The following is an 11,602-nucleotide window of genomic DNA, read 5'->3' as shown; positions in this document are numbered from 1 at the left end:
TAGGCAGGCCCTGTAGGAGGTGGGTAGCTGGGAGATTAGGTGCTGAGGTCAGGTTCTCCTCACTACATGCCAGGGCCTTGAGTTTTCCCAGGCGTGGAACTCTCTTCCGTGTTCCCTCCCCCTCCAGATATTGGGGTGCCGAGGCGCCTCTGGGTGGGTACCTTCCCCTCCCCCCCCCAGAAGGTCTATCTCCCCTCTAGTGGAGAGAAGGATCATAGGAGCGGTGGACTGAAGTCAGAAGGGAAGGGCCCTGGGAGACCCCCTCCTCTCCTGCCAGGGGCTCAGGGCGGGGCCAGGCTGGCCGCTGGGAGGGAGGTGGCCCCGGGCTGGGGGGGGGGGTCAGATCATCTTCATGTTGAACTTTCGGGCGCCCCCCTGGCCCGCGGCCGCGGCCGGCCCGTCCACCTTGCGGAAGGAGTACTCCACCGAGAAGTTGCTCTTGTGCTGGCCGCGGCCGCGGCTCCAGACGAAGAGCAGGAGGAAGCAGAAGAGCACGACGCCCAGGAAGGTGATGCAGCCCATGGCCGTGGACACCAGGATGGTGGTCAGGTCCAGCGGGAAGCGGGGCGGCTGCGTGTCGTTGCGGGCCTCGCCGGGCCCCAGCGTGCGGTTGGGGCCCGGCCGCACCGTCAGCGAGGCGAAGTAGGTGTCGTTGCCGCCGGCGTTGCTGGCCACGCAGACGTAGGTGCCGCTGTCCTGGGCCTGGGCGCCGCGGATCTCCAGCGTGCCGCCCCGCAGCACGCACAGCCGGTCGCAGGCGGCCCCGGGCCGGGCCTGCTGCTGCCGCGGCGTGTGCCAGCTGATGCTGGGCTCGGGCTCGCCCTCGGCGCGGCACGAGAAGCGCGCGGCCTGGCCCTCGGCCACCGTCAGCTGCTGCAGCCGCCGCTCGCGGATCTGCGGCCGGCGGCACACGAAGGCCTCGAAGAGGGCCGAGTCCGGCAGCGCCCGCAGCGCGTCGCCGCGCACCCGGGCCGGGCCGGCGCAGGCCGGGGGCCGCCCGTCGAAGTCGAGCGTCTTGCGGCGCTGCACGACCCAGAGCAGGCGGCAGTCGCAGGCCAGGGGGTTGCCGTCCAGCCGCAGCGTCTCCAGCGTGTTGACCGAGGCGAAGGCGCTCTCCTCCAGCGTGGCCAGCAGGTTGTTGGACAGGTTGAGCAGGCGCACCTGGCGCAGGCCCAGGAAGGCCTGGGGCTCCACCACGGCCAGCAGCGCGCCGGCCAGGTGCAGCTCGCGCAGGCGCAGCAGGCCGCGGAAGGCGCCGCGAGGCAGCGTGCTGATGGGGTTGTAGGAGAGGTTGAGGCAGGCCAGGTGGGCCAGGTGGCGCAGGGCGGCGGCCGGCACGGCGCTGATGTTGGTGTAGGTGACGGACAGCGAGCTCAGGTTGAGGCCTTGGAGGCTGCCGGCGCCGACCTGGAACACAGCACAGAGCAGCGTCAGCGGCGCCGGGCGGGGTCAGGCCCGGGTGCGGCCCTGGTCTAACAGGGCCCAGGCCCGGGCGCGGCCCTGGTCTAACAGGGCCCTGGTTCGGCTAGGCCCAGGGCGCGGCCCTGGTCTAACAGGGCCCAGGCCCGGGCGTGGCCCTGGTCTAACAGGGCCCTGGTTCGGCTATGGCCCAGGCCCGGGCGCGGCCCTGGTCTAATAGGGCCCTGGTTCGGGCGCGGCCCTGGTCTAACAGGGCCCTGGTTCGGCTATGGCCCAGGCCCGGGCGCGGCCCTGGTCTAACAGGGCCCTGGTTCGGGCGCGGCCCTGGTCTAACAGGGCCCTGGTTCGGGCGCGGCCCTGGTCTAACAGGGCCCAGGCCCGGGCGCGGCCCTGGTCTAACAGGGCCCTGGTTCGGGCGCGGCCCTGGTCTAACAGGGCCCTGGTTCGGCTATGGCCCTGGCCCGGGCGCGGCCCTGGTCTAACAGGGCCCTGGTTCGGCCTGCCCAACCACGACGCAAACCTCCTTTTTCCTCACATTTCCTTTTCCAGATTCTTCTTTCACAACACGGATTAAGCCGGAAACCCGTCAGCCATGACTGTCTGTGTAGCGGCTAGACTAGCGGGCAGGGGGTTGTGGGGGGGCAGGAGGGAGGGAGACACGTGGAACTCATGTTTACATAGATGAATCTAGAGACCAGGGAGGTGACGTCATCCCCAGCACATGGGCGGGCCTTGAGCAGGGGAGGGGCTGTGCCCAGTCACCAGCCTCACTCGGGTCCAGTGGCCCAATAGGAATTGGAGCGACTGAAGATGATGGCAGCCAATCAGGGCTAAGGGTCTGAGGCTGGCTTCGAACTCTTGTCCGCTTACCTCCCTGCACCACCCTAGCTGCCAATAAAAGGGCATTCTGAGAAAGAAAACAAAACAAAAGAAATATTTTCTTCTGCCATTAAAAAAAAAATAGATCACATTTTAACTCCCCTCATCTGGGAACACAGAATATCTGAGCCGGGAGGGACCTTCTATGGGATGTGATCCCAAGAAATCCGATCTGCTGCCTGTCAACCATATGTGGCTCACATGATATTTTTGTTGTTGGAATTATCATTGATTAACAAAAATTATATACTATCAGTGTCGTGTTGACGGGGACTTTATCTTTGTATTTTTTGTAAAACTTAATGGCCTATTGCACAGAAACAGTCACTCAAGAAATAATTGTTGAGTCTATAATCCTTTCTTGTTTTTTCTTTTTTTCCAATTACATGTAAAGCTAGTTTTCAACGTTCACTTAAAATTTTTTTTTAATTAGTTTAAGGCAATGGGATTAAGTGACTTGCCCAAAGTCACACAGGCAATTATTATGTGTATGAGACAGGATTTGAACTCAGGTCCTCCTGACTCCAGGGCTGGTGCTTTATCCACAGTGCCACCTAGCTGCCCCTCAACATTGATTTTTTTTTTTAGGTTTTTGCAAGGCAAATGGGGTTAAGTGGCTTGCCCAAGGCCACACAGCTAGGTAATTATTAAGTGTCTGAGACTGCATTTGAACCCAGATACTCCTGACTCCAGGGCCGGTGCTTTATCCACTACTCCACCTAGCTGCCCCAACACTGATTTTTTGTAAGATTTTGAGTTCCATATTTTCCCCCCTTTCTTCCTTCACTCCCTCCTCCTCTTGACATCTAGTAATGTAATATAGATCATACATGTACAACTATACTAAACATATTTCGAGATTAGTCATGTCATGAAAGAAGAATCAGAACAAAAAGGAGAAAAAAAAGAGAAAGAAAAAAATTAAATTTTAAAAAGTAAGGAATAGTATGTTTTGGTCTGCATTCCAACTCCATAGTTCTTTCTCTGGATGTCCTGAGATTTTTTAGCATAAAAAATCCTTTCCCTAATTAGCTAGCACCCAGGAATCAGTAGGGTCTAAACATCTGCCTGCCACAACAGCTGTGTAACTACCATCTAGCAGATGTCCTGCCAGCAGCCTTGGCTTAATTAGTAACTTAAATGAAGCTGAAAATAATTAAATAGAAAATGAAAATCCCACATATGGATTTCTAATAATAATGTTGGATTTAAAAGTTGGACAACTAGAATAAAGTTGACCTTGGGGGAAAAAGGAACCTCCTTTGAGACTCTTTAAAGATAAGGAAACTGAGGCATAAAGTAGTAGATGGGCTTTGCTATTTCTGGAGAAACAGATGTAGGTCCTGGGTAGCACAGGAAATTAATTAAGGGAAGATTCTGGATCTGAACCTGTTTTTCCTGACTCCTAGGATGCCCCAAACCTAGCTCAACCTCCTCATTTTCTAGATAAGGGAAATGAGACTGTATTTTCACAGGCCTGGACTGCTCTCCCTCCTTCTCTCTGCAACCTTCTCCTTCAGATCCCACCCAAGATCTCTCCTTCCAGAGAAAACCTTTTCCAATCCTTTCAATTCTAGTGCCTTCCCTCTATCAGACTGTAGGCTACTTGAGGGCAATGATTGTTTTTTTTGTCTTTATTTGTATCTTCAATGCTTAGGTACATCTTGTCATTAGTCCTGTCTGAGCCTTCATAATCCCATATGGAGTTTTCTTGGCAAAGAGACTTCAGTGGTTTGCCAAGTGCAAGGTTTGCCAAGAAGGATTTAAGTAAATAAAAGTTAAGTGACTTGCCCAGGGTAACAGGGCTAGTGAGTATCAGTCAGATTTGAACTCAGATCTTGCTGACTCCAGGCCTTGTGCTCTATCCACTGAACCATTTAGCTGCCTTCTTAGGTAGATAGGAAAATGCTTAATAAATACTTGTTGAGTTGACTTGCCCAAAGTCACACAACTAGTAGTAAATGGCAATGTCAGAACTTGACCCATCACCCTCATTGTATCGATGAAGAAGATCTCATTGTACCCATAATGAAAAATGAGGTGTAGTAGGTGAAGTTCCTTGGTCCAAGACACCGGGATTTGAACTCAGGATCTCTGACTTCAAATACAAAGTTCTTTCTATGGCAGCACACATCTTCCTTGAAGAGTTTACCTGAAAATCACTCACAACACTTCTTTGAAGGGTTTTAAGATTTTTTTTAAATCAGGAATTTTTTTTGTCCCTCTCGCCTCCTTTGACTTCACCCCCCTACCCCAGACCGGATGAAGCCAAACCCACCTCCTCCAACAGGGGCCAGTTATCAATCTCCAGATGAAGCAGACCTGGCAGGCGGCGGAAGTTATGTTCCTCCAGGGCAGGGATGCCCAGGTGTCTAAGCCGCAAAGCTCCAAGATTCTGGAGGTGCGCCAGTGACTCCCCAGAGAGGGTGGTGAGATTACAGCGCTCCAGGGTAAGCTCTTCCAGGGCCAGCAGCCCTGAGAAGGCCCGCTGAGAGATGAAGACCAAGTCGTTGTCCCCCACCTCCAGCTGCTTCAGGTTCCTGAGATCCTGGAACATGTGGTCCAGCAGGATGACCAGCTTGTTCTCACTCAGGTCCAGCAAGGTGAGGTTGCCCAGTTTGTTAAAGACACCTGGGGGTATGAGTTTCAGCTGGTTGCCCCGCAGGCGCAGGATCTGCAGGTGCAGCAGGTTCCCGAAGGCACCAGGCTCCACATGGGCAATGATGTTCTCACTCAGGTCCAGCTCCTCCAGGAGAGGGTAGGGTGCCAGGTCACCAGGGTTGAGGCAGCGGATGCGGTTTCGGCTAAGCTCCAAGATTCGGGTCTCTGTGGGGATGCCCTCTGGGATGGCTGTGAGGCGTCTGCGGTGGCACACCACCGACCGGAGCTGTGGGGCACACTCGCATCGGGCTGGACAGCCAGCTCCTGGAGCCCCGTTCAGGAGCACCAGATGCAGGCTTAGGACCTGAAACCAACATGTCATGGTGTAGAACATGATCTTAGGGCCCTGCTACCATTCTCTCGGGCACCTGGAGGAGAAAAACAGAGAATGTCTGAGTGTGCCCTGGGTGGAACCTAAAAGCAAACAAAAATACTGGAGGTTTGTTGTTGTGGTGTCTGGCTCTTGTGGTTTTCTTGGCAAAGATACTGAAGTAGTTTGTCTATTCCTTCTCCAATTCATTTGACAGATGAGAAAACTGAGGCAAGAAGGGTTAAGTGACATGCCCAGGATCATACAACTAGGAAGAACCTTAGGCCAGATCCTCCTGACTCCAGGGTTGGATACACTGTGTGGTACCTAGGTAGGAAAGTCCTTAGAGAGAATGACAGAGCTGGGAGTGTCCTTAGAACACAGCTGTCAGAGAAGGGAGGGTCCTTGGAACACAGGATGTCAGAGCTGAGAGGGTCCTAAGAACTCAGGATGTCAGAGCTGGGAGGACCCTGAGAACCAGGACGTCAGGGCTGGGAGGGGCCTGATTATAGAGAATATCTGAGCTAGGAGGAATGCTAGAACACAAAATGTCAGGAAGGCCCTTAAAACATTTAGAACTGGTGGTTCAGTGAATAGTTCACTGGCCCTGGAGTCAGGAGAACCTGCGTCCAAATCTATCTTAGACATTTGATACTAGCTGTGTGGTCTTGGGCAAGTCACTTAGCCCAATTTCCCAGCAAAACCCAAAAACAAACCAAAAAAAAAATCCATTTAGAGCCAAGAAAGGTCATGCAATTCCAATTGGATATGTAAGGAAACTGGAAAAGAGCACTGACCCTGTAGGGATGAATGAAAATAAAGAATTCAGGAAAAAACCTGGAATACTTACAAGAAGAGATACAAAGTTAATAAAGCTGAGCCAAAAGAACCAAACTCATGATGAATATAATGATGCAAATAAATGTTACATTCACAAAGATGTTAAATACAATTGCCAGTGTTGGAACCCACCTTTGGAAGCTAGAGACCGTGGATTTCCTTAACAGTAACAAGCAACAGATGACAAGACAGGACAAGATGGTCTTATCAGTTACCAGTCCCAACCAGGTAGCTTTGTTTTACTATTTTAGGGGAAGGTACTTTGGTATTTTGGGTATTTGTTGAGAAGGATTTGTTGATTCAAACCAAAATAATACCTATTTAAAAAAATAGAAAGTGAAAAGCTGGATTGGAGTCAAAAGATCTGCACTTGCAGTTGATTTTTGTGGTCTTGGGCAAAGCCCTCCCTGGGCCTCAGTTTCCTCTTCTGTAAAACAGATTACTCTGAAAGTCCCTTCTAGTTATCAATTCTGTATTTGAGCTCCCATATTTTAATAATGTGGGACATGTCCAAGAACACACAGTTTTTCAGTTGTGACGTTGATTCGTCTCTTGGTGCCCCATCTAGATGATTTTCTCACTACATTCTGGGGGGGGGGGCTGGGAGGAGGCAGAGGAAGGAGTATGGCCAGCTGTATATATGATTTAGAGAGAGAAAGCTAGAGGCAACCCACACATCAGCAGTAAGAGCTCGCAATATCTGCCCTCAACCCATAGCTGTGGCCTCGACAACCATCACCTCTGCATAATCCCATTGGCTCCCAATTTCTCCCAACGAGAGATGGGGTTAGAGACCCCTGGTGTTTCTGGCAGCTCTCTTATCCAGACAACCTTTCAGCCTCTGTCCCTGCCCTCTCTGCCTACTCTCATCTCTTAGAAGTCTTAGGGGGTCATTATGTATAACAATGGCCAAACCTAAGACAGTAGGTAGGTGATACCTGAGGAAAGGGAGAACTCTTTCTTGGACAGTGTCTCTCTGGAAGATTCATCTTTTCATTCATTTAGCTTTTCTGAGATTCATTTGGGGTCTGTCCCTGTATTCTGTATGATGGGAGACTTGGACTTTATCCTCAGGAGACTGACAATTTAGCTGGGTAGGAAAAGACTCCCTAGAAAGAGGTAACTAAGAATCTTGGGCAGATATGAAATGTAGTGAAATAAGCAACCAAAGGACCAAATTTAGACGGGACCTTATCACACAGAATGCCCATGGTCCAAGCTGAATGGGACTTTAGAGCAAAGATGAGATAGTAACAGATGGAAGGGACCTCCAAGATCATCCAATCCAACCTCCCACAAGGTCAAGAGAGGGGAAGGACTTTCCAAAAGTCAATCAGAGCCTTTTGGGGGATGGGAGTTTTAAGAGTCAACATCCTAATTATGCCCAAAGGGCAACAAAAATGTGCCTATCCTTTGATCCAGCAATACCACTACTGGGCCTATACCCTGAAGAGATTATGAAAAAGGATCAAAACATCACTTGTACAAAAATATTCATAGCAACCCTGTTTGTGATGGCCAAGAATTGGAAATTGAATGAATGTCCATCAAATAGGGAATGGCTGCACAAACTGTGGTATATGTATGTCATGTATGTCATGGAACACTATTGTTCTATTAGAAACCAGGATGAATGGGAATTCAGGGAAACCTGGAAGGATTTGCATGAACTGATGCTGAGTGAGATGAGCAGAACCAGAAGAACATTGTACACCCTAACAGCAACATGGGGGATGAAGATCAACTCTGATGGACTTGCTCATTCCATCAGTGCAACAATCAGGGACAATTGTGGGATATCTATGATGCAAAATACCATCTGTATCCAGAGAACGAATTGTGGAGTTTAAACAAAGACCATAGACTATTGCCTTTAATTTTTTTTTTTAAGTTTTTGCAAGGCAATGGCGTTAAGTGGCTTGCCCAAGGCCACACAACTAGGTAATTACTAAGTGTCTGAGACTGGATTTGAACCCAGGTACTCCTGACTCCAGGGCTGGTGCTTTATCCATTGCGCCACCTAGCCACCCTAGCTAGGTAATTATTAAGTGTCTAAGGCCGGATTTGAACTCAGGTACTCCTGACTCTAGGGCGGGTGCTCTATCCACTGCACCACCTAGCCACCCCATATTGCTTTTAATTGAAACAAACAAACCTGTTATCTTATGTATCTCTTATACTTTATTTTTTTCCCTTAAGGATATGCTTTCTCTCTCACCACATTCAACTTAGATCAATGTATACCATGGAAACAATGTAAAGACTAACTGACTGCCTTCTGTGGGGGGTGGGGAGGGAAGTAAAATTCAAAATAAATTTTTAAAAAATTAATAAAAAAATTTAAATTAGTAAATTAAAAAAAAAGGGTCAACATCCTAGAACACAGAAAGTACCTCTCTCAACAATGAGAGAGAGGGTGCAGTAGATAGAACACCGGCCCTGCAATCAGGAGTACCTGGGTTCAAATCTGGCCTCAGACACTTAATAATTACCTAGCTGTGTGGCCTTGGGCAGGTCACTTAGCCCCATTGCCTTGCAAAAAAAAATGAGAGAGACTGGCAGAGGAGGCTGGACATAAGGTCAGGTGGCCCTCCTCCCCAGTACATTGAAGAAAGAAGCCCCCAACATGGCTTCTGAATGTCAGCACATCCAGGGATCATTCCCTTCTGTGGCCACCCTTTCTCCTGAACCTCTCAGTTCAGCCATAGAAGGGGTGGAGATGGGGCAGCCCGACCAAACTGCCAGATGGGAACTGACAGCTACCACTGTGACAGGGCCCTTCCGCTTGGCTACCTCCTCGCCCAATTGCCTTCCCTTTCAGCTTCAATGAATGGCTATTTTGGGTGTCCTATCAGCTGAAACACCCCCAAACTAGGGCTCCCTTCCTCCCCTCTGCTAGTCTCCTTTAAGTTCTCCCTTGCCTTCTAAAAACAGACCTTCCATTGCAGCCAGACTGGTCTCCTCATTGTATGGAACACATAATATGTTCTGGACCCTTAGGACAGAGGACGTCAGAACTGGGAGGGCCCTTAGACCACAGAATGTCTGAGTTGGGAGGACCCTTAGAACATAGAATTTCTGAGCTGGGAGGATCCTTAGGACACAGAATATCAGAGAGAGAACACTGAAAACAAAGAATATCAGAGCCAGACTGGATCAGGGAAGGCTTCATGTAGAAAGTCAAGTCTATAAGCATTTTATAAAACATTTACTATGCACTAGGGTGGCTAGGTGGTACAGTGGATAGAGCACTTCCTGGAGTCAGGAAGACTTGAGTTCAAATCCTGCCTCAGACACTTACTAGATGAATGACCCTGGCCAAGTCACTTAATCCTGTTTGCCTCAGTTTAGTCATCTGGAAAACAAGCTGGAGAAGGAACTGGCAAACCCCTCTAGTCTCTTTGCCAAGAGAACCCCCCAAAGGGTCACAAAGAGTCACACACGACTGAAAATGGCTGAACAACAAATACTCTATATCAAGCACTTTCTAAGCAATGCTTAAGCAACATCTTGAAGGAAGTGAGACATTCTCTCAGGCTGAAGGGAAGAAGAAGCACATTTCATGCAGAGAACTCTTCAAAACACAAGTATGGAGGTAGGAAATGGACCACTTTCCCCCCTCCTTTTAATAGTATTTTTTCCCCAATTACATATGAAGACAATTTTTAACATTCATTTTTTAAAATCAAGTTTTCAGTTTCAAATTTTTTCTTTTTCCCACTCTTCCCTACACTCGATGACAGCAAGCAATTATATATATGTAATTTATATATGAATGGCACGCCTTTTCTGAGGAAGAGCAAGGGAAGTTTGTCCAGACTCGAGTTCAAGAAGGGGAGTAACCTTGACTGGGTTTGCAAAAGCAGGTTGGGGCCAGCTGTGAAGGGGTTGGACCAGAGAAGATGGTCAATCCAGGAGACTACAATACAAAAATAAACAAATTCAACTGCAGGGTCGGGGAGGTGGGGAAGATAAAGTTCTGTTTTGAATGTATTGAATTTAAGATGCCAATGGGACATTCAGTTTGGAATGTCTTATAAAGATATGGCATGGAGCTCAGGGAGAGACTGGGGCTGAATACAGAGGCCTGGGAACCAGGTTGTTGTGGTGGCTGAAGAGGGTCATTGGCCCCACGGTTGTTGAGGTCTCTGTGACCATCTTGCCCCTCTCTCTTAAATCTTACTTCAACCAACTTCTCCAGGAAGCCTTCCCTTACTGCCCACCAAACATTCACTGCCCCAACTAAGCTGACTGTCATTCATGCTTTACCAGTCTCTCTCCACACCCCAGGACTGCAAGGCCTCTGGCAGGACCAGATGGTCTTCTGCTTCTAAGGATAATGAGCCAGCATGAAATGGGCAGCCTCAAGGGCACAAGCTCCCCACGGGGAAGGATGGGAGGGGGTATCAGTGAGTCAATTTAATAAGGGGTTGCTTTGAAATGGTGCTGGGGACAGCTGCAGGTCCTTGTGGGGTTTGGTGGGGCAGTGTTGGGCCGAGTCCTCAGTTAAGGAACCCAAGCAGCCAAGAGCAATGAGGGGGAAACCTGACAGTGAAGCCAGAAGAAAATAGAAGTTAATGAGGAGAAAGGCCACATGAGGCAGCAGGAAGCCAACTAGAGTAGGGAATGGAGGGAGGGTTTGGGCTTCACTGCCAGTTCTGAGCCTTCTACCTTTGTGACCTTGGTAAAACAACTCTTTTTCTGGCTGCAAAGAATTGGAAACTCAGGAGATGCCCGTCAATTGGGGAATGACAATGACAAGTTAGGGCATGGAATACCATGGGCAACGAGGGAAAGGGCCATTTCAGAGAAATCTGGGAAGACTCATGTGAGATGTTACAAAGTCCCTTCCAGTCCTAAATCCCAATGGCTCTGACATCTCGGGTTCTAAGCTCTCTCCCAGCTCTGACAACCTGAGTTCTAAGCTTCCTCCCAGCTCTGATATCCTAGGTTCTATCCTGGGTTTCAGAACTAAGAGGACAATTTATCTAATAACAAAACACTCTGAAAGGTCTAGGAACTTGGATCAATTCCTAGAGCAATCTGGACAAGCATTCTCATCAATGCTAAGACTAACCAGTGTGGGAGGACCAGTGACAAAGTGTGCTGTCTTCCACTTCCAATCAATCAATAGACATTAAGTGCCTACTATGTGCCACGGTCATTGAGCTAAGCACTGGTCAGAGAAGTGATGAACTCAGTGTACAGGATGAGACATATTTTTGGCCATGGTTGATGGAGAAATGTATTTTGCTTGGCAGTACATATTTGTTCTGAGGTTTTGTTTTCCCTTTGTTTCTCCCAGTGGGGGATTGGATGGGAGGGAGAGAAAACAATTTTTTTTTGTTAATTAAAAAAACAGCATTTAACTAAAAGTAAAAAATACAAAAACAATAGAGATGGACTATCTGTCCTCCAAGAATCCTTTGAGTTTAAAAAAAAATCTCTACTTCTTTGATTTGCTAAGGAAGTAGGCATAGTAGGCCAGGAGAG

The 11,602-nt window shown here is 49.1% G+C and overlaps 1 protein-coding gene across 1 annotated transcript; it reads right to left on the bottom strand.

Moving 5' to 3' along the window:
* Positions 1-269: 269 nt before the first annotated feature.
* LINGO3 (leucine rich repeat and Ig domain containing 3) lies at positions 270-5,323 on the bottom strand. Its single transcript, XM_074200236.1, has 2 exons — positions 4,577-5,323; positions 270-1,407 (listed from the first exon to the last, which is right to left on the bottom strand). Exons 1-2 carry the CDS (start codon positions 5,291-5,293, stop codon positions 340-342), a joined length of 1,785 nt encoding a protein of 594 aa, XP_074056337.1. The 5' UTR covers positions 5,294-5,323; the 3' UTR covers positions 270-339.
* Between the last annotated feature and the right edge of the window lie 6,279 nt (positions 5,324-11,602).

The sequence above is a fragment of the Macrotis lagotis genome, chromosome X, assembly GCF_037893015.1.
Source record: "Macrotis lagotis isolate mMagLag1 chromosome X, bilby.v1.9.chrom.fasta, whole genome shotgun sequence".
NCBI classification, from domain to species: domain Eukaryota; kingdom Metazoa; phylum Chordata; class Mammalia; order Peramelemorphia; family Peramelidae; genus Macrotis; species Macrotis lagotis.
The sequence above is the reverse complement of the archived record's forward strand: the minus strand, read 5'-3'. Positions and strand labels throughout refer to the sequence as shown.

Coding starts and splice junctions, on each gene's coding strand:
- LINGO3 (XM_074200236.1), bottom strand. CDS start 5,293: ATGTTCTACACCATGACATGTTGGTTTCAGGTCCTAAGCCTGCATCTG. Junction 1,408..4,576: donor ACTGGCCCCTGTTGGAGGAG/GTGGGTTTGGCT, acceptor GCTGTGTTCCAG/GTCGGCGCCGGCAGCCTCCA.